The 23,160-nt window shown below is 35.7% G+C and overlaps 2 protein-coding genes across 2 annotated transcripts; one reads left to right on the forward strand and one right to left on the reverse strand.

Annotated features, from left to right (window-relative positions):
• Window positions 1–483: 483 nt before the first annotated feature.
• Window positions 484–1,657, reverse strand: LOC128221765 (histone-lysine N-methyltransferase SETMAR-like). Its single transcript, XM_052930366.1, has 2 exons — window positions 1,120–1,657; window positions 484–860 (listed from the first exon to the last, which is right to left on the reverse strand). Exons 1-2 carry the CDS (start codon window positions 1,655–1,657, stop codon window positions 484–486), a joined length of 915 nt encoding a protein of 304 aa, XP_052786326.1.
• Window positions 1,658–4,560: 2,903 nt separating this feature from the next.
• Window positions 4,561–15,909, forward strand: LOC128221078 (uncharacterized). Its single transcript, XM_052929522.1, has 6 exons — window positions 4,561–4,649; window positions 7,275–7,352; window positions 7,884–8,526; window positions 8,968–9,126; window positions 9,474–9,918; window positions 12,754–15,909. The coding sequence occupies exons 3-6, from the start codon at window positions 7,969–7,971 to the stop codon at window positions 15,192–15,194; spliced, it is 3,603 nt and encodes a 1,200-aa protein (XP_052785482.1). The 5' UTR covers window positions 4,561–4,649; window positions 7,275–7,352; window positions 7,884–7,968; the 3' UTR covers window positions 15,195–15,909.
• Window positions 15,910–23,160: the final 7,251 nt, after the last annotated feature.

A 23,160-nucleotide genomic window follows, 5' to 3' on the forward strand; every position in this document is an offset into this window, starting at 1 on the left:
CCAGAAACACGAAGACTGCATAGGGACTGTTACAAACTGTTACAACACTTAATAAAAACTAATTAATCATTAAATGTAACTAACTCAATTGCTAAAATTCAGGTTATTTTGTTTTAAAATATTTTGAATAATACGGATTCTAAAAGAATGAAGACAACCTGCCCTAACATTATAACCTCCTTTCACTGGTGAAGATCAACGTGGGCAATGAAAGTCAGGGCTTCCACAGCATTTTTATTTAAAAAACTGTGCCTTTTTAGTCTTATACGAGGTTATAGCCAGAAGTTCGTGTAATTGCTGAATAAAATCAACACATTTTAACATTTTTCAACGAACGTCAGCTTGCTATAAAATCTATTTCAGCTGTAAATGACATATAAAATTTCAAACTGATGCATACAATATAAAGGAAACTACAGCTTTTTCATTAACATGAGGTCAGTATAGCCCCCGCAGTTCAAACGTCATAATCTGACGTCAACGTCATAACTTCTCAAAGTTAGAGCCGTTCGCCGCAATACAACGTCGATGTCTCGCTACCCACTGCCGGTAAATGTAACTGAACCACTCTGACTTGTAAGAATACATGTGTGTCTGAGCTTCACTCTGTAGTTCCTGAAAGTCATTGAAGCGTTTACCTTTCAGTTCACATTTAAGTTTCGGAAATAGGGTAAAATCGCATGGTGCTAGGTCCGCCAAATAAGGAGGGGGAAGGATCTCCGCTTCAAGCTGGATTGTCGCGGTAGTCTCGGCCTCCTCCGATCTATGCGCTGGTGCATTATCCTGGTGAAGAATCCACCCATCATGCAACGCCTGTGATCTCTTTAATGCCATCGCCCTGTACAAGTCACGCCCAAAACCTTAAATGGATAACATAACTGAGGCTTATAACATAATGCATTTGTCGCGTTTTGCGTACTTCATCAACTATCATAATTAAAACTGACACTTATTAAATTCCATATTTTTAATCATAAACTTTTTAAACATTGTTTTATACAGATTTAATCAAGAACTAAATATGGATAAAAATGAATTTTGTTATATATCACTTTACCTTAGAATAGTAAGCACCCGTCACAGATTAGCCCTGTGGAACTGCATGGAGTAGAATAACACCTTGCACATCACAGAAGACAATGAACATATGCTTTCCTATCGAGCGGGGTGATTGTGCCTTCTTCGGAGGCGGGCAACCGGTAGTCTTCCATTGACTGCTTTGCTGTTTTGTCTCAGGGTCGTAAAAAAACCGCCAGGTTTCATCGCAAGTGACTATCTTCTCAAAAAAACGGTTTCCTTCCTGTTCGTACCGAGTTAAGAATCGGCGTGATTCCCGTACTCTTTTGCTCATCTCATCTTCTGTCAGCAGCCGTGGAACCCAACGCGGACTCACTCGACTCATTTTCAAACTGTCTTTCATTATCCTCCGTACCGACCCATAACTCATGTCCAACATCTTGCATATTTCATGAAGAGTGACTCGACGATCAGCGTCAACGATGTTTTTCGCGGCCTCGACGTCACTCTCCGTAGTTTGTGAAACCGGTCGCCCAGACCTCACGTCGTCACAAATGCTGTCCCGCCCCTCACTGAACCGCTTGTGCCACTTGTACACGAGCATTCGCTTTACTGGAGTTTTACTCGATGCTTCATTCATCATTTTAAGGGTTTGCGATGGAGTTTTTCTTAGGTTCACACAGAACTGTATCACTGCCCGTTTTTTTCAATATGTCTTCTGGCGTCATTTTAAACACAATTAAACTATACCGTTCAGTCTAAAATGCTTCCTATGAAATAAACAAACAAACGCACTGACTTAAAACTCCACGTCATCACACGTTATTGACGTCACGTCAAATGTGCCAACTTTCGCGCCGTTTTATTGGTTTCAATGTGAGTGGTCAACAAAACAAGATATTGTCAACTGCGGAGGAATGCGCGACCACCTATTTCCATAGTGATAACAACGTTGTCGTTATAACATGCTATACGTTGAAACTCGCATTCCTAATTTCAAACTACCTGATTATTATTGTATGAAAGTTTTAAAGATATGCTGCATATTGTTTTCATTTTATCAAGCTTTTCCACGAACTTCTGGCTATGCCCTTGTATAATCAGGAAAACGCCTAAGGGTAACCTACCACTCAAATACCATGGTCAAAGATCAAACCGTTTGTGCGGACAAAGTGTTCATTAGATTATTGACCTTGACCTGCTGACCTAAAACATAAAGGGTTAAATGATGTTTAAGTGCAACCTACCGCTAAAATGTTGCGGTCATAGATCAAACAGTTCTCGAAGTCATGTGCGAACAAAGATTTCGAACGACTGTTGAATGTGACCTTCATCTTTGACCTACTGACCTTAAACAATAGGGGTACAGGCAACCTTCCACTGACGCTCCATGGTCATGGGTCAAGGTTAGGACTCCGTCCAGCTCGATATTGCAGCTCGACATTGCAGCTCGACATTGAAAATTGACTATGTAATATCGATATATGTTGATCTCGGATATTCTTCAGCTCGACATTGAAAATTAACTTATATTTTTTAATATCGACCTACGATTGTGTCTATCTTGACATACAAGCTCGACAATGAACATTTACTTTGTTATATCGAATGTTGTTCTGGGATATCGTCCAGCTCGACATTACAGCTCGTCTTTGAAATTTCACTATATATTTTTTGAATATCAACCTACGATTGTGTCCAACTCGACAGACAAAATCAACAATTAAAATTCACTTTGTAATATCACATGTCGAGCTAGGATTCCGTCCAGCTCGATATTCCAGCTCGACATTGAAAAAACACTTTATAATATCGCATTTCCAGCAAGGATTTCGTCAGCTTGACAATCTAAATCCAACTCAACATTGAAAAGTCAGGTTATTTTATAATGTCGACTGTCAAGCTAGGATTTCATCAAGTTCGACAATCCAAATCCAACTCGACATTGAAATTTCACTATATCATAATTATCGAATGACGAGCTAGCTTTCCGTTCATCTCGACATTCCAGCTAGACATTGAACATTCACAGAATAACATCGAGCTATTAGTCCATGTCAATAAATAATACCGCATGTCGAGCTATGATTCCGTCCAGCTCGACATTACAGCTCGACATCGTACTTTTACTTACTCATCGCTTACAGGGCGTGTGATCTACCGACTGAGCTACCGGACTCCAAAAACACCTCACAACCCGTATCGGTATTAGTACCGTGATATATACATGTATTCGAAATATATTTTACTGCAATGAGTAAATTAATATGAAACAAAATGACTATAAATAATGAAGAAACAATATTGAATAAATTCTTTTGATTGGCATTGCAAAACAATCGATTAAGCATGAAGTGGTTTTTTTTCAAAACTTTCTTTGTTCGCTATTAGCAAAGGGAGATTACTGCGCAAGAAAATGAGAAACATACAGGTAATTGTAATGATACCGTGAAATATCAAATTCATTAGGGAAAAGCTGGTATTTAAAATCAATAATTTAAAAAAATACAACAATATACAGGGTCGTTAAATTCAAGGTTTTAAGTCTTCATCATCAACTTAAGTATACAATGTTTTAAAATACTATCTATCACTTGTTATCGTACAACGAATAAAATATTAAAAGCATCGTATGTACATTGTTAAAAAAACAATATACAAGGCTGTTAAATTCAAGGCTCCAAGATTTCATTATCAATTAAAGTAAACAATGTTTTAAAACACGAGCTCTCACATGTTATCGTACAACAAATAAAATATAAACAGTATCATACGTCCGTGCCAGCATAACCCTTCTGCCATTCATGAACTCGTTCCTAGTTAAGTTATCTTTCGCACAATATCCAATAAAGTCGAAGCCCTCCTTGGGCGCCTACAGAAAAACTACATAATATTTCATAAAAGTTATAGCCAGCGATGCAAGACTTCAATCTATCGTTAGTGTAAGCAAGTAAATATTAGTTGTAGATAACCTTTTGTTATTGTTATTTGTTTGTTGGACGGTGTTCTTCTCCATACAACCACACGCACTGACGATTGGAAATATATACGGTCAGAAAGGAATGTCGTAAAATAGATGAACCGTACTTTCTACACGATTGCATAGTATTCAAGCTATATTAAAGGCTAAAAATGACACTTAAGAACAAAAAAGTACGTTGTAATTTGATTAACATGTATTTGGACTCAAAACATATATGAATGAATCACATCGCTTACGACACTAGCATGTTTCCCAGTTTTTACGCATTTGTCCAATTCGAAATTGTCTACAGTTGTATACTATGTACACCCCAGTAGGTTTAAAAATAGCGTTGATTGGTTGTGCTGCTGAAATACAAATCGTTAAATATTCGGACAGCATATCTAATTTTCCATGCATTTCCGTATACTCGAATAATTGTAAGAACCACTGTCAAATATATTCCTTAAACATAACTGTTATCCTTTTTTACATGTAACATTGTCCGAAATGGAGCAGACAACTGGCTGCAGTCAACAGATCCTAGGTTTACTTTACGGTAAACCTTCTGACTGCATAGAGTTCAATAGTCAGTGCGTGTGGTTGTATAGAGAATGATGACGACCTAACATCATACTTCAAGCTATGGCGGACAAGAAGTAATTTTAAGGTAATTTAGATCGTTTTCTTCAGTTACTGTTTGCAATTTCCTAAACCAAAGTAATGAAATATATTGTTAGATTAAATTACATTATTATATCTATAGATGGGTCATTAAATGTGACAGAAAGTACTGATAAATGAAACCTAAATTCTACTTCCGTTTTCAATAATGTATTCAGTAACAGTTAATTAATTAGGTGACAATTCTAGGAATTTACAATCTTAACTTATGTAGCCGAGTAAGCATAGCCATGTTACCTTATCACAAAAGGCGTTTTGTGAAGTTCAAAAGTGAATAATAACTGAAATGTTTTGTTATTCTAATTCTACTTTCGATTTCCCTACACGTACAACTGATACTATAGTATAGTATAGGGAAATCGAAAGTTGAATTAGAATAACAAAACATTGAAGTCATTATATATATACAACAAATATATAATTTTCGTAATCAATAACATGTACATGTACTTTAACGTCCTGAAATTGATCAGTATGAGTTAATTTATTACCACAATATATCAAAGCTGTTTTAGAAGGATTGTGAGTAATACAAGGAAGTCTACATCATTGTGAGACTAAACTATTTTTATTACGTAAGGCCAAACAAAGTTTTTTGTTTCCATTTAAAATAGGGTAAACAGGTAGGCAAAACTTTATTTTTTATTCTTGTTATGAACCTGAACTTCGTACCAAACCGACCTTTATGTATATCAGTATTGTAGAATTCAAATATAAAATGGTCAGATTTAAACATGTTCACTCAAAATTTGCACATACACATGTTTTAGGATTGTACAAAATCAATTATATCCACAGTATAGCATCAGTCTGGTTAGTAGTAAATAAAATTTGTATATTTTGTTTAAATTGAAACTGGTTGTTTATTATAAGGCCAAACAAAATGGTTTGGTTAGGGTTACATTCTTTTCAAAAACAGGTAGGGTAGGTAGGCTTTTTATTTTTTATTACACTTTATACAAGAACGTAACTGTCATCTTTTCGAATGGTGTTAAATTAATATTCTGCACAATGTGTTAAAGGTTTAAAAGTACATGTTAAACACAGTCTTAAATATATTTATTTTTTTATTTATTTTTTTCATCTGACTTTAAAAACGGTTGGGTCGGGTAACCCGAAACAAATATATTGTTTTTAGACCTTAGCTTCTTTTTGTATGATAGTACAGTTCAAAAGTATTTTTTCTTCGAAGTTATTCATTATTAAATAAGTTTTGATTCTGCTATTAGCTCTAGACATTAGTACAAAGCTATGCATTATAATTAATAGTACACAAGGCTTTTGAGGTCAATAAGCTTTCGATTACATTTGACTTGAGCACAACTTTGAATATTAAACTTAATTATATTAATCAGGTAGTAAGTGTTTTGTGTTTATGCTTCCGACTGTCTGAAGACTGTCTGTCTGTCACCATGGTTCCTTATCATTGACTAATAAATGCTTAGGTCCAGAGATCTTACACATGGTATACAGGTTAGATATGACCAGTAGATGTATTGCTTTATTGATATGTATGTCAAAGGTCAAGGCCTTGGTTACCTTTAGTTGAATATCTGTTAGAGACGTTGGGTCCAGAGATCTGAAACGTTGTTGACGGGTTGGATATGACCAGTAGATGTATTGCTTTAGAGATGTGTAGGTCAAAGGTCAAGGCCATGGTTACCTTTTGTTAAATATATGTCAGGGACGTTGGGTCCAGAGATCTAAAACGTTGTAGACAGGTTGGATATGACCAGTAGATGTATTGCTTTAGTGATGTGTAGGTCAATGGTCAAGGCCATGGTTACCTTTTGTTAAATATATGTCAGGGACGTTGGGTCCAGAGATCTAAAACGTTGAAGACAGGTTGGATATGACCAGCAGATGTATTGCTTTAGTGATGTGTAGGTCAAAGGTCAAGGCCATGGTTACCTTTTGTTAAATATATGTCAGAGACTTTGGGTCCAGAGATCTTAAACGTTGTAGACAGGTTGGATATGACCAGTAGATGTATTGCTTTAGTGATGTGTAGGTCAAAGGTCAAGGCCATGGTGACTTTAGTTGAATATCTGTTAGAGACGTTGGGTCCAGGGATCGTAAACATTGTAGACAGGTTGGACATCCTATTGATTTTTAGGTTAGAAGCATAGTTCAAAGTTCAAGATCGTGGTGACCTTGGGCTGGTAATCTTTTTCCGATCAACAACTAAAGAACGCTGACGCCAATGGACCTCAAAGTTGTTGGGCAGGTTAAAGCTGGGTGTAAACTTTAAGCTTGTTCCTGGTATGATTGTGAGAGTACAGCTTTAGGACCCTGGTGGTCAATAAATGTAAGTGAAGGCCCTGTCGAGAGGCAACAATGCTAAGGCCAAAAACACAACGTCACAACTTAATTACTGTTACATAATTCACATGCATCCAAATAAGGGATGGAATATTTGTTGAGAAAAAAATGCATATCAATATTCCCATCGCGAATCGTGATTCCATATTCAATTTAGTCTTGTGAATAGTTTATCAAATGCATCCTTATTGTAATCATTATTTCATTTTTAGACATCATCCTTTATGTTTGACAAACGATTGGAATTATATTTATTAGTCTCTGAATAACTTTTAGTTTTCCTTTTTAGCTCGACTGGCTCAAGGAATATGAAAGTTAAACTACGCACCATTGGCGTTGTCATCACACCTTGGATAAGGTTTCACATGTAAGAAGATTTAAGTTAATATCTCATTTTTGCAATGCAACTTATTTTTCAGCTTTAAGCTTAAAAAGTTCAGTTAAAAGTTTGCTTGTAAGCACACATATCTTAAGAATATCAGCAACAACTTGATGTATAACATTGAGACAATGGTTCTGAACCATCCATCTAACTTAATAAATCAAATAAAATAATCGTATTTTGCAAATAATGGCGACGTAGGAATTATGGTTTAAGTTTTGCATGTAACCACACATAAGTAAATTCCTCAGCAAACACTTCATGTATTGCAGTTAAATTTTGGATAAGAGTTCCCATTTATGCAACCTTCATACATTATCAAGATAAATAACTCTCTTAAACATATAATGCAAATCTTGGCCCGTAATTATGCGACGTTGAGGACTGTTCAAGTATTTGCATCTCGGCATACTTAATAATTATGCATTACAGCTTTAGTCAAGGGTTTTAATTCAAGTCAGATATATTTCTTCAACGAAACACACACTAGTTCGTTATGTTTGGTGTGATATTCAGGTAATTCCAACAATTCCTGCAACGTCAGACAGTGTGGAGTCGAGATTGACTTCACTGACGTTTCAGCGTGAGGCTCAGTACGCAAATGGCTTCGTATAAAGACATTCTAAAAGAAAAAGATAACCAGAACTGGCTTAAAGGATCCCTCGCCTTCAGGATCACAAAGGCTGGCCTACGAGGCCTAGTTGAGGGAGACTCCCGCCGCGTTCAGCAAAAGATCCACTCTTCAGTCCTCCAACCCAGGCACCACACTCCTGGGCAAACATGCAGCCTCTGTCAGACAGAAAATATCTTTCAGTGTCCAACAAAAGGACTGTGCTCACATCCGCGAAACTGCAAGTTCCACAACTCTCCATTGAAGATATACCGACCTTGCCCCTCACAGATTTGCGATGTCTTTCGGGATGAAATATGGACTGCCCACAGATATGGTGGACCGTCTTGGAAGAATACCAAAGCCGACCAATGGTGTACAAACCATTGGGAAGTTGCAAAATGCTTTATGCCACCGGATGGCTACTATGATGTCACTTCGTACGACGAGACAGACTTTAATGGTATCATTAGTGTTATGATCAACTGTACGGAGCTCCAACAGAATATGTCGTTCCCTATTAGCAACCAACCCAACACATTAACTGAGGTAATATATACACGCTCTGTTTTTGCAAGTGTATTAGAATAAACATTACCGTACGAATTTTGGTTTGAGCAGGTAGATGCACTAGTACAAGTAGGGAAATTATTTTGTGATGTTTGTGTTTGGTATAGACAGTGTTTGTTCGTAAACGTTTAAACAAGCTCTAATTTAGGTTTGGCACTATGACATAATGAACAAAGTGGTTTATTTAACACAAACTACATATACAGTATATGCATGCTTTTAGGTTTTTGATAAAGGCGTACATGGAGAAATGTTAACTGTTAAGTTCAAAGGCGATACGTTTATGTCAATGTCATCGGAAAATAATTTTACTCAAGTATCTTGCATATTTGTTAATAAGGTCTATATATATAATTACAAGTACTTGATAATATAGTCATAATTTAATTAAAAAAATAAAAGACATATAATTGATTTTAGGCTCGTGATATAGGCCGCAGTATTCGCCATTCCCCGGATCTCAAGGTGACAGACACAGACCTAGCTGGCTACTTCGCCACTTTGAACACGCTTCTAACAGACTCTAAATTTCTGGCAAAGGACAAGGATGCCCAGCAAGCTGTCCTTGAACTGAAACAGGTTAATGTTTGTGTTTCTTTGATAGAAGGAGCTCAACTTGGACTTTCATAAAGTTAAACATGCTTTTAATCTTTATTAAAATGTTGTTTTCTGTCAGGAAAAGCATATATAACAATTATGATATATTAAAGTAGATAAGTGTCTAAAATAAGTTATTATTTTCAATACTTAACATACTAGTACTATAATACAGCTTGCTACAGAAGAAATTATTGACGTATTGAAATAATTTAAAATTAGTTATATAGCTGTGATGTTATTCCCAAGTCCATGCCGAACCGTCAGTAAATGTGTATTTTCAAATACGTAAAATTGATTTTGTAGACAAATAATCTGAACGTTTACAGCTTGAAACAGACGCACTTCCAATATCGACCGAAGACGTTCGTGAACTATTAGAAGAAGCTAGAGCGACGATAGAAGCTGGCAAACGTCAGATAGAAACCGGAAAGAAAGAGCTAGAATGCGTTGTGTCGCACGGTAAAACTGCCATTGAAACTGGAATCCGTAAATTAGATGAAACGGTGTCTCAGGGCAAAGCGGTCATGGAATCAGGTACTCGTCGACTGGAAGAAAAGTTTTCGGAGTGTCAGACTGTCTTCGAAACCAGAAAGCTTCAACTAGAAGATGCAATGACAACTGCTAGGATGGCTACAGAAAGAGGGAAACTCGAGATTGAAGATGCAGTTGCAAAGAGTAGAGACGCTGTTGAAGTCGGTAAAAGAGAGGTGGACGAAGCCTTGCAGAGGATAAAAGCCGTTTCTTCCATGTCAGAAGCAGAACAAAGAGAAGGTAATTGTCTAAATCTAGAAGCATAATAAAACAATATTGGGAAACATATGTGTACACTCATTATGATATTAAGATGGAAATTAATTTCATTGTTATGTGTATCAGGTTATGGCACATCAGGTTATGGCACTTTAAGTTTAATGTAAATATTCCGTCCATGGAAAAAATACGAATATCCCGATAAGTGTTTTGAGGATATTAACATTTTATTTAGTATTTGTTTGTTTTAAATGGTTAATTGAACGGATGTAGGTCTTCGCAGTAAAACTGATTAAATAATTGAGTAATTAATATAAACGAAAACTTGTAAATAATTAAAGAAAATACACAATCAAAAATAGAAAATAATAAATTATGTTTTCTGTGTATCCAATGAAAAGCATAACACATCTTTGTGGTTTGTGGTTACAGACTTGTTAAGGGACGTAAATGGTAAATGAAAAACTAAGAAATTTAAATCATCAGTTGTAACATACACGTTTGCAATTTCCTATCAGTGTGAAAGCAGATGATGCTTAAATTGATCAAATAAAAACAGAAGCATACTTTAAACTCACTTGTGGCTAAGTAAATTGAAATCGTTGCATAAAACCCCCGACAAACATAGTTTGAAGGTGGATATATTGGAGTCACACTATGCTTGGTCGGTCTGTCGGTACTACACAAGATTCCGTTTCCAGGGCATGGAGCATTACTTGAAAAATGTTTGTGGTATTGATTTCAAACTTCAAATACAGATGGATGCCATATAGGAAGCAATGAATAAGGACAATATCTTTCGGTTCACTTTTTCGAGTTATTGCCCTTTGTAAATTTTCATTCACAGTTTTTGTCCTTAGCATAACATGAAAAGTTTAAAAGGTATTAACTTCAAATTCTATATACAGATATATCCCGTTGTGGAGGAGTGCAGTTCTCAGGGGGACCATAACTCTGCCTGCATCATTGTTTGTGTTTTTTGTGTGCTTTGTACAGTTTCATTGGTATTTTTTGTCGAAAGAAATAGTTGGTTTTGTTCTTATTTCACATGGGGATAACGCAGGTTGTGACTGCTCTTGTTGATTAAAAGGTCAATGGGTCAAAGATCAAGGTCTTGGTGACCGCGAGCTAAACATTCGTTTCCGATCAATAGCCGAAGAACGCTTAGGCCATGAGACCTCAAATTTGGTAGGCTTGTTGGTAATGGCAGACAAAAACTATTGATTTTAGGTCAGTAGTCAACGATCAGGATGATTATGACTTCGACCTAAAAAGACGATTTAATATTCACTCCAATTTGCAGTGACTTTACATCTCCATGTACAGTCTTTGCCTTTTACATAACAATATTTCCAAACGTCATGGAGAGGTATGGTAGGTTATCATAAAAAAAGGTTACATACTCTGGGATATCTGTCCATATATGTCCAAAAACTAATGATTATATGTCCAACGAGGTCTTTCAGAGGCTAAGACACGTTATGGTCACAGCTGTTGTTTATATTTGTCTTTAACTTTTGTCCGGACAATCTTTGCAATCTACTGGATAGGACTTGAAACTTTATACAATGGTAAAGCACAATGCAAGGAAGTGCAATATACAAAAACTATAATTCTATTTAAGTTAATAACAAGAGTTATTGCCCTTTGTAACATTTCTTGTCTGGAGCTTAACTTAAAAACTACTGAATGAAATTGTCATACATAGGTTGGTTGGCCACAAACAAATAAAGTACATTGTGTGAGAACCTTACCTCTCTCTTCATTAGTTAAAGAGTTATTGAACTTTTAACGTTTTCTTTTCATCAGCAATACTTGTAAATTCCTCAATTGAATTTAATAAAACATCATGCGTTGGTTAAGCATGATTTGATGAATTGCAGTGTACAAAAGTCTGAACTTTATCATGATTAATTATGGACTTATTGCCCTTTGTTACATTTCATTATAAGTGACAGCAGATAAAATAAAGTTCATAGAAGAACCAAGTTGATGTTTACATGTAATTCGAACAAAGGGAGTTTTAATTGTATTTCATGTTATTTCTACTGCACTTTTGTTTATTTCTCTTCAATCAAAATGTCATTCAGTATAACTATATTGTTTTCACATATATATATATAGTGTCATGTAAGCTTGTTTAGTGCAGCAGATTAAAGGGACTGTGTCACATATTTGCACCAAAAAATTGTAAAAAAAGTACCAAAATCGAAAATAAAAATGGTGTCGGAGACCGGATTCGAACCTGCGTCGTCACAATTGAAGTCCAGCGTCTTCCTTAATGAGCTGTAAAGGCTTACACTATTTGAGTGACATGACTAAGCTATATACCTACCTCGGTAATATCACGTGATAACACCGACTAGCCAATCACGCATAAGGAATGAATTCTACCTGGTAGACATACCCAGTAATCTTTTTAATGGAAAAATACAATATAACTGCTAAACTTTAAAGTTGTAAACTATGTGGTACTTTAATTAGTAAGTTTCAATGCATTGTACACATCGATGCCAAGTTTATGTCACTATTCGACAATTTTATTTATTTCGATATTTTATCATCTGTGAGACAGTCCCTTAAACATATTACCTTCAATAAAAATGAAAATAAAACTCCACATCATTGTCATTTTCCTGCCAATTTCTATGATGGCGGCGTTTTGGGGTATTATTCACGTTCAGTGATAGCTCTGATTTGGCCTGGTTGATTTCCGTTTGTTTTAGAATATGTGGCCAAAGATACATTTGTAGTAATTTGTCACATTTATCGACACTAACATCCAGTGCAACATGAATATGTAGCGAGAATTTACATGCATGATGTTTGTATAACATTATCCAATACTATTCACAGATCTACGTCAACGGCTAGTCAAATTGTATCAGAAGCAACTCAACAGCGCACCCATATCGCCCCTGCTGTCGGACAAGGCCGAGAGGCTGGATAAGATTTACGTCCCTCCGAAGATCGTGGCGAAAGATCATAAAAGAGTTGAAGAAGATCGACAACAAAACAGTTCTCCTATTTCCACTTACAAACAGATTTTCTGTACAGATCAGGGATTGGCCAATACAGTTTTCCTTGTCGGCGAGGCAGGGATGGGGAAGTCATCATTTTCCGCTATGACCACAATAAAGTGGGCTTCACAGTTCTCTGTATCGATTAGAGACTGTGTAGAAAAGGGTTTTGATCAAGATGAAGAAGAGAAGAACACATTTGAATGTCCGCTATTGAACGAAAAGGGTTTAGATCAGGCAATAGGAGTGAGGAACGTCTTTGCTTGCAGGCCATTGGATGACCCCGTACTTATAAAATTTAATGTCCAAAGAGAATATCAAGAACTAAAACGTGCATTGTCTGAGGATGATGGAATGTATGTAGAGTGCAATATTGTGGATTTCTGTAAATTATTGTCAAAGCCCAAGTATGATCTTCTTCAGGATGAGGATACTCTTAAAGAAATCGAATTTATGTTTCACATTAAACTGAGAGATTGCTGTGACACCTGTGAACTGTCAGACATGATTCGAGATCAGCTCATCAACATTATATTCCCCCCAGAAGAGATGGCCGCTGGCTACTCCACACTAAAATGTGTGTTGTCAAACCGAAAGTGCGTCATCATAGCAGATGGGCTGGATGAATGGTCGCATCCTACTGAAACAAAGTGCGGATGTTCGCTAGAAGACAAAGCTATGCCTCATTTATCGCAAATGTTGGATGCAACCGTTTTGATAACATCGAGACCCTGGCGAATGTCCCAAAACCGCGTTAAAGACACAAAAATAGGCAAATACTTAGAGATAAAGGGAGTAGCATACACACAGCTATTGGTTCAGAAAACGCTAGTTTGCATGAATGAACGGGTAGCAGAAAAGAGAAGATGTCTTGATTTTATCATATTTGTTGCCAGAAAGAAACTTATGCATCTTATTTCAGTGCCTATCATAATATTGTTGCTAGTTTGTCTGTTGTTTGAGGGAGTACATGAATCATTGTCGCTGTGTGACATATACGCATACATGATGGACATGATGTTTGGGAGAACATCGCTCCCTATGCTTACGGCTGCGCCCGAAAGCACTCCATTGCTTCAATGTTTCAAGCAAACTGAACATGTAAAAAATTATTACAATATTGTCTTGAAACTGGCACAACTTGCCTTCGAGAAATTGTTTTCGAGGGACCGAAAATCATCCCTGGTGTTTCAAAATGTAGACTGCTTGAAACCAGAGGAGATCCTGTTCGTTCTGAAGTCGGGAATCATGCGAGAAACAAAGTCTCAATCTTTAATAAGAAAATCATCGAGTTTCTCATTCATCCACAAAACATTACAGGAATTCCTTGCTGCAGTTCACATTGCTCACCATGCCGAAGATATTCAAAGAGTAATTAAACCAAATGATCATAAATCACGTCAGGAGTTCTTAGGTTCAAATCAAGAATTTGAGTACGGTTCAATGAAGTATGATGTCTCGCAGGTTTTCATCTTCATGTGTGGTCTAAACAGTAAAGTTGCACATGATATTTCTCATATGATGTCAATTGCTGTAATGGAAAACCGTGACTGGCAAGGTGATCCATTTATGTATTGCACGTTCGGAAACGAAGTACAAGAAGCAATGTGTTCTGGTTATATAGAATCAAAAGCCAACAATGTACAGAATATTCAACTGTCACTACTTAGCCTTAATATCTTTCGTCCTACAGAGTCCTTAAAGGCCTTGATATCGATGAACAAGTCTCAGATACAACACATATATATCTTTACATCGGAGATCAGAGAAGAGGAGATCCAGGAGTGGTTCACCTGCTCAAAGGACACTCTCACTCATGTGGAAATGAGTCACCGTGCTGGACAGTATAACCTTTCCGCTTGCTGCAATCTACGTTATTTGTACATTCAAGGAACATACACAACGAACATCAGGATAAATACGACGAGTTTAATAGTGCTGAAGTTACAGAATGTTTCGGAAAAGGTTGAAAGTAGTATTTTACAGTCGTTAGAACACAAATGCGAGCAATTGATGACATTCAACATTGAACGTATTAATAACATTTACTTATTTTGTAAGACACTTCCCAAGCTGAATCATTTAAAAGAAATACGTATCGGTGGTACAACCTTCGGCAATCACCAACTATTCCTCCCGCCCTGTGTCAACGTTGTTATCATGAACGCCGTGATAATGTCCCCGCGATGCTGGAGGGATCTGGAGGAGAGGGTGGAGAACTGCTCTCACCCTGTGCATTTCACTCGTTCCAGTTGCACTGAGGAACCGATAACATAGTTTGAAGACAAGAAACGGAGGTGTTGATGTTGTTGTTGTTGTTGTTGATGATGATGACAATGATGATGGTGATGATGATGATGATGATGATGATGATGATGATGATGATGATGACGATGATGATGATGATGATGATGATGATAAATTATTTAAGTTTGTAATATAATTAGAATCTTTAGATAAATGATAATTGTTTGTTCAAGTGAGATAACAGTTTTTTATGTTACTGAGTGCTGCATCCACTAGTGAAAATGTGAACTCTTTATTGTATGCTTAATAATTTTGTGTTGGTTGGTATTTAATGGCAAACGTGCACTGAAATATTGATAACTTTAAGTCATTCCGGAAATGACGTCATTGACAAGTTTAGTGCGCGCTTTCGTTAGACCAGAACAACAGGACGGTCAACAGCTTCAATTTAGTGAGTGTATCAACACTAGTGAAATAGTATTTGTATCTCGCTGATGACATCCTATAAACCAGCGGAAAGCATTTAAGTAAAGAAATGCTTTGTATAATAATGTTTGATGCTTAATATGAATCACTATAATATTCAATATACTATTTAATATTCATCCTGATAAGCTAAGTATTTGGAGAAGAACTTTTTTAAAATATATTTATCTTTCGTTCTAATCCTTTTCTAGATTGTACATGTGTTTTCTGTTTGTCTTTATCTTATGTGTGTCCACGCTGATGAATAAAATTTGTTTAAACTAAAGTAATATTTGTTTCACAAAATGTTGAACCAAAGGCCGTTTTATGGTTTCCTTCCTACATTTCCTCTATATATATCATTTAATATTTTTCAAGGATTGAATATATATTGGTTTGTTTACCCCGGGTTTTACTAAGTGAAAGTGGGTGGTATTGGAATCACGTGCGTCGTTATATGATATGTCGCGCACAAGACCCATTTTCCAACCTTCAAGATCAAAGTTATAACTTCTGAACTATGTTTTGCTTTATCAGTCAAACTCATTATATTTCGTGTTCAGTCATTATCTTTCACTAAAGCATGAGGATGAGTTGCGCCTAACGCCTATACCTTCCATACTATTTAATTGTATTGAGTTAACAGAACCTTCTTGATGTATTCATTATAAACTAGTCAAGGAAATTGGTACACGCCATACATCATCATTTCGCCTAAGAAAGGTTCAAGAACTTAGTCCTTTAATATTAATAATTTACGATCGTACATGTTGCCGGACTTTTCATCGAAAACCCGGGTGGACGGGCGTCATTCCAGTGCCGTATACAATTAATCGTTTTATTTCCCATGTCATAAGTACAACAGTTTATGATCGATCTACATGAAACTCAGGTCACAGTATGTGTTAACATGGTATTCATGACCAGCATGATTATTGGTCATTTCCGGTCAAAAACTATGTCAGTTGGTCAAACCAAGGAAAAAATTGCATTCAAAAAGATGTTATCTTCAAAAAGCACGGTATAAAAATATTGACAACATGATATTAACGGACAATTGTGAATAAAGGTCATTTTTGGTTCAAATCGTGGACTCTTAAGTCAAATCACGAAAAAAGAGCGTATTGCAACAATAAAACCAGGCTTTTATTTGGTGTCCGCATTACTTTTAATTTGTGATATAATTTCATGTTGTATAATGATAAATCCCAAAACTGTTGTAAAGCCGTCAAATAATGTTACAATATAATGTTTTTGAATAGTTTAACGGTGAATGTCAGCGCGTAATGTAATAAACATTTAACTAATCAAACAAATACGTTACTGGCATTAACACGACAAACAATAATACGGACACTTTCCGCAAAAATAAAAATACTGAGGTGTAGTTGAAGCATAAATACCTGAATAAAGAAATGCCTTTAAACTAGAAAAAATACAATGTTATAGTTAAATTACATAAAGAAAATCTGTAATGAATAAGAATGGGCGGCGTGAGTATAGGTAATCTATTTGCCTTAGAATACAACCCCATTTGCCGACACATTGTCAACGAACAATCTGACGCAGGGAGTGAGTATCGAGTAAGTGGCAGTATGTGGACCTTTAAACAACCGCGAAGGTTGAAATACTTAATGATTAAGCCTTGTACCTAATGATTGCCTAGCTGCAATTTTATTGGCTAAAATTGTGCTCTAATTGGCGCTTTAAAATAAACTAATGCATAGAAGAAAAGAAACAGTGTGCACACATCGAAACAATTGTAGAGGACCAAGTTTCTTCCAATCGACATTCGATGTATTTGTTTCTACCGGTTGGTATATTATATCCACCTGAACACATGACCCTCAGTTTACTTCCAATTATATTAACATGTCCGAGTACTTTGGTGACGTTTACAATAAGCGGACCATACTCGGATACCAGTAGGTTTCCATAATTATAATTGAACTAGTTCCCTTTTGGGAAAAGGCCGTAAGAAATAGTTGGCTGACATGAATTCTTAATGATTAAGAATGGGCGGAGTGAGCGTAGCGAATGAGTCCTTCTTAATTATTAAGAATTCACTTCATGCTATCTAACTGACTAAGGATACAACCTCATTGTCTGATACATTGTCGACGCACAATCTGACGCAGTGAGTAATGTATCGGGTGAGTGGCAGTAGGTGGATTTTTAAACACGCGTGAAAGTGATTAAGTCTACTAGTTATTGGTTACCTATCTGCAATCTCATTGGCTGAAAATGTAGGTTGTATTCTAACTGATGTTAGAAAACTCGTGGTATAATCCCTTTTCATGATTGCACTGTTCCTCTTTCGCTTCTTTATGATGTATCGTGCAAATAATATTCATGTAATAACTATGATTGAATTAAAACGCTTATTTTTAATATTTTCCCCCAGAAATGCTTGTGTATTACAATGTACAGTATGCATAAGAATTGGATTTTGCAATTATTAAAAAATAATTAATACAACATACAATCAATGCACAATCCAGCAGCTACAAAATTATGTTGTTTTTAAACAGTACTTCAGAAACCTTTTATTGCACATATGTTCTTTTATTTATTATATACATAACCCTGTTAACACATATTTGGTCCACAATAATTTTTCTCCTGAAATGCAGTAATAAAAGATGCAGAAACCTTAAAAAATGTTTAGTCACTGTAAATATATACTCCATTGGAACACTTGCCACTATTTTACAGAAAATGCTTAACTTGGAAACAATGCTCGACAGCTTTCTTCTGCAGTAACATTACATCCAGTACCACAAAATAGAGGTATAATATGTTTGACAACTTAAACAGTTATAAAGTTTTAATATTTCTAGCCACGTATATACTCCCGCGTACGCTTAAGAGAGAGAATAAATTAATATTAGTAATCGTGTTTCATTATTAATGGAGAGTAAGGAACGGGTATGGTATCGCCCGCTGCTGTTTTTAATCGAAATTTAAAAAAAAATCCTTTGTTTATTTTTGTCGCCCACTCGCTCCAGTTATGTTCGGCTAAAATCTGACGAGTTTTCATATTACTCCACGCAATGACAATACGTATAAGCAGTGGTAGTTTGTCTCCTACCATAAAATGATGCCTCTTGCAGGCACAAAGGTTCTGATAATTTCAGTTGTTTCTTTGTCATTGATGGTGAAAACATCAATGAGATTGAAATTTCTCATGTAATTGATGACTGAACAAGACGTTCTGTTTTTGCATTCTCACCAACATTGCAGTATGCTCACGGCCGTCTTGTAGACGTGTGGTGTTTGTGTCTCAATCTTAATATTGTATTGCAACTGGAGATGCAACTCGATTATTCCGTAAACATGATGACAAACAACACTATCGTTACACGTAAAACATGGACTTATATATTTAAATCCAAGATAATGGAACATAACAGAACAGAACATTTATTTACCAGAAGATCATAGCCGAATACCAAAAAAAAATGGCGACGATTTCAAAACATGTACTGTCTGGAATACTATACAGATGAAGGAAACATAAAGCATTGTGTGGTATCCATGATTATACGTTGGATTTTGGTCGTTATCGCGACATTGCTCCTACGTCGTAAGTCCGACGATGTCTTGTCCGACGTTTAGACAACGTCGGAGTTTGACGTCTTATTTTCAAGCAATATAAAACGTCAATCCAACGTCAATTGCTTTCGGGGAATGTACACATGCGACACATACTAAAAGCATTTGATTATTCGTATTTTCAGCTGCTCAATGATCTTTCATATAACCTTTATAGATCCATCATGTACTTTTTGCCTGAATTCATTGGCAAACAAAATAGCTCTTATAGTAGTTGCATCAATGTAACTGACAATTGCATTGGAAAATATTAGCACATTATGCGATAAACTATTTAAAGAAATGCGAAACATACCAATTAAAATATAGAATGAACTATACATAAATTAGAAGATTAGAATTTAAATCGCAAAACTATATCAATAAATCAACCCTTCAAGTACCAAATATATTCAAATAAAATATTTATACAGATATTTCTTAGAAAATTGGATGAGAACTCGTAGGGAGAAAGAGACACTTTATGTCCTTTGAAAAGCGCGTAGAATTCGGTTTAGTTTTCTCACTTTGAAAATGGAAAGCATGCTTTCGGTAACCATCAAAGAAGTTCAGCAGTCATAAACATCGGCTAGAAATAACCGCATGGTAACAAAGCAGATGAAAAATTATGGTCCTTTGAGGCAGTAATTTATTTTTTATTTTAAGCTCATTTACATTAATCAACCCTAAATTCATAAAAATACATGTGCAAAGAGTCAGAAAATGATTAATAACGTTTGCTTGTTTTCAAAGTTGTACATGGCGTCATTGCTTTAAAAAAATAAATAAATATTGCAGTCAATTTATGAAAGTTTGGTAACACTTGGCGAGGATGTTGATTTGTACAGCCGGTTAGCACAGTGGTTAGCGCACTCGCTTCTCACCAAGGCGACCAGGCCTGGGTGCATGTGAGTTTGTTCAGTGGTCACCAAGCCGCACAAGTGGGTTTACTTCGGGTACTCCGGTTCCCCTCACAACAGAAGACAACACTATCGCGCAACATCGTGCCAACGAGAGTGACTTAGTAAAAGTTATCATAACTTTCTTCACAATCGTTATAAAATATACACTAAACTAATTAGCTAAACTTTAAATCTATATTCATAAGTTTGTGTTATGAAATGAAAGTGGTATACACAAATAAACGCATTCAAATAAACATGATTTAACATAAAAATCAAACTCTTGCAGCACATGTATGGCATTCTTAGACATTTTAACTCAACATCTTTTCGATTGGCTGAAGTTATAGAAACTAATTTAGAAATGGATTCGATTAATGATGAAACGAATTCAAGCCTGATAGGTGAACTATTTCAATTTGTTCAAAATGTCAAAACATACAGTCAAATTGTTTAAAATCGAACAGAATAGGATATAACATTATTAATGTATTATCATGATTGACACATTTGGCTTTATAATTTAGGTAAAGATATCAAACTATTACCTTTAGATATGGATGTTTTATTATTAGCTAAGTGGCTACACAGTTCCACAGTTAAGAAAGCGCCATTATATCTTCCGATATTTTTTTTATCAATCAAATTAATTCAACTCATTCATTTATAGACGAAATTATATGAGATTTGAGATGATCCATCAAATGTTGAAATATGTTGTAATGTTTCCTTTCATTGATTAAAATTATAAAAACAACTGAATTATGTAAATAAGCTAGTTAAGAAGGTGTTTACTGAACATTGATTTGGATACACTTTTATACATATATTTTAGATGCTGAATTTGATGATTTCGGAAGAGCATCAACAGCACCGCATTATGTCCGTCCGCAATGGTACAATGTGTGATTCCCGTGCTGCTTGGATTGTACATGAGAATCGTTCAAGTACCTCCCATCAACCTCCTTATTGCAAAGTTCAAATACACTGTCGCTTTTGTCTATGAAAAAATAGACTTCCATCGGTGTTATCTGGGGTTAAGTTCAACGAGTTTACTGATCAAGAACGTCCTGTCCCACACTATTATGTATCCCTTATACTTGTTAGTGTTTCTGCTTTCAAACTATTGACCCATTCACAGACACTGATTCATTCTGCTACAAATTGTGTCACATTACAAGAAAGGGAAACACAAATCTTCACAATTGGGAAAATAAGCGTGCAAAAAATGTATATGGCTCTTCCAACGATTCCAAAGACTTGAAAATCAAGACGGTATTTGAATTTGATTTCGAAACGATATTACTTCGCTTAAATATTCTGATGAAGGACTAAAAAAGAATTGCAGTACAGCCACGACCACGGAGAAACCGACAAGTATTAGTCTTGGACTTACAGCAGCAAATCAGTACAGCCACATTCCATGTTATTACGAGAGATTTTGGTCCAGAACTACAAAAGAAAATCAATCGAAACACCACTACTGTGACATCGTGAAAGTTTATAATCGAAAAATAATTCGGTCTATTTTTAAAACAAAATTAAGATTAATACTTATATGCTTTCTGGTGATGTTTAAATAATTTTCTGTAAAATTACAATGATATTTTCACTGTTTTAAAATTTAAACCCTTTCTCAATTTTTTATCAATAGTCAGCACACACGGGGCTTGGACACACATTCAAAATACACTAACCGAGATACAACACACGATCATAATGTTTACATGTCTGGTATTGTTCTGTTTCCGTTCGCCTCTACGACAAGTAGTTAACGAACCATTCAATTCTAGCGGAGTCATTCCCCCTTTATACAAGTCTACTCAAGGTCCACTGAGATGTTGAGACTATTATTTGTGAATTTCTTCAAAACAAAGATGCCGCAGATGGGCGTTTGCCTGTTTTAACTAATTGATGTTTCAACACACATGTTGGATCACTGTCCGCCATGTTGTTTTTCTAAGTGAGCTTGTTTCCGAATGAAAGGAACCGACGAAGCCACCTCAAAGTGGGTGTCTATAGTTTAAAACAAACAGTTTCGGTTTTCATAAAACAAACGATACAACTAGTTTTGATTTTATTTGAAGCTGTCACAACAAATACACAGTTCGTGAAACCAATAAATATTCCAAAAACAGTTCATTACCAACAAAAACGCGAGGCTTTATTGCGAATATTTTAAAAAAAAACATACAGCAAAGCTTGTTCTATTTTTTGTTGTATTCGCATCTTCGTAAAGTCTACCAAGTGTGTTTTTAGGCGAATATTATTTAGTTGAAATTTAGGATTTAAAAAGAAGAGAAAAAGATCACTGAGTATATTATAAATATGAAACCCAATTGGGAAATATTCAAGATGCATTAAGGACAACATTCGAAAGCGTGCGTGAGTGTGTGTGTTTGCGTGCGCGCGTATGTGCGTGTGTGTCCGTGTGGGCGCCTGTGTGTGTGTGTGTGTGTATGTGCGTGTTCGTCCGTGTATTTTTTTTGTGAATTTATAAATTGAAATCACGAAATCCTGAGTTCAGGAAGTTGACATTCTTTTAACGTGAACTCGGGAATTCGTAAAATCATGAAAGTCTCAGTCGTAACGTAATTGAAATCGTGAAATTACAATATTCTTTAAATCTGGAAATCATGAGGTTGGAACGTCGCTACCGAAAATAACAAAACTTCGAACGTGAGATTAAAAGAGAAACCGAGGCGAATGCAATATGAATCAACGACCAAACCAAACTTGACCTTTCTAGAAAACTTAAATTCATAATACTTAATAATTGATAGTAATTTCTAGCTGTTTGCGAGATAATACCTTAATGACATTCTCTTACTTCCATATATCTATCATAAATACAATCTTATGTATTAGATTACTGTTGTAATATTTATGAACATTTAATGGACTTCTTTTATCTACATATATTGTCTCGTACGTCGGCTCTTTGTACATGTGCAACAGCGACTTACGAAAATGACAGGCCTAAGACAGATATTTTTACTAAAATGTTTTTTTAGTGTAGAATAAATCAGTAAAGG

This window comes from Mya arenaria, chromosome 16, assembly GCF_026914265.1.
Source record: "Mya arenaria isolate MELC-2E11 chromosome 16, ASM2691426v1".
Lineage (NCBI taxonomy): Eukaryota > Metazoa > Mollusca > Bivalvia > Myida > Myidae > Mya > Mya arenaria.

Excerpts from the sequence above, each read along its gene's own strand:
- LOC128221765 (XM_052930366.1), bottom strand. The coding sequence starts at position 1,657 with ATGAATGAAGCATCGAGTAAAACTCCAGTAAAGCGAATGCTCGTGTAC. Across the intron at positions 861-1,119 it reads TGTCTTCTGTGATGTGCAAG|GTTTTGGGCGTGACTTGTAC; the intron begins GTGTTATTCTAC and ends TATCCATTTAAG.
- LOC128221078 (XM_052929522.1), top strand. The coding sequence starts at position 7,969 with ATGGCTTCGTATAAAGACATTCTAAAAGAAAAAGATAACCAGAACTGG. Across the intron at positions 8,527-8,967 it reads AACCCAACACATTAACTGAG|GCTCGTGATATAGGCCGCAG; the intron begins GTAATATATACA and ends AATTGATTTTAG. Across the intron at positions 9,127-9,473 it reads CTGTCCTTGAACTGAAACAG|CTTGAAACAGACGCACTTCC; the intron begins GTTAATGTTTGT and ends GAACGTTTACAG.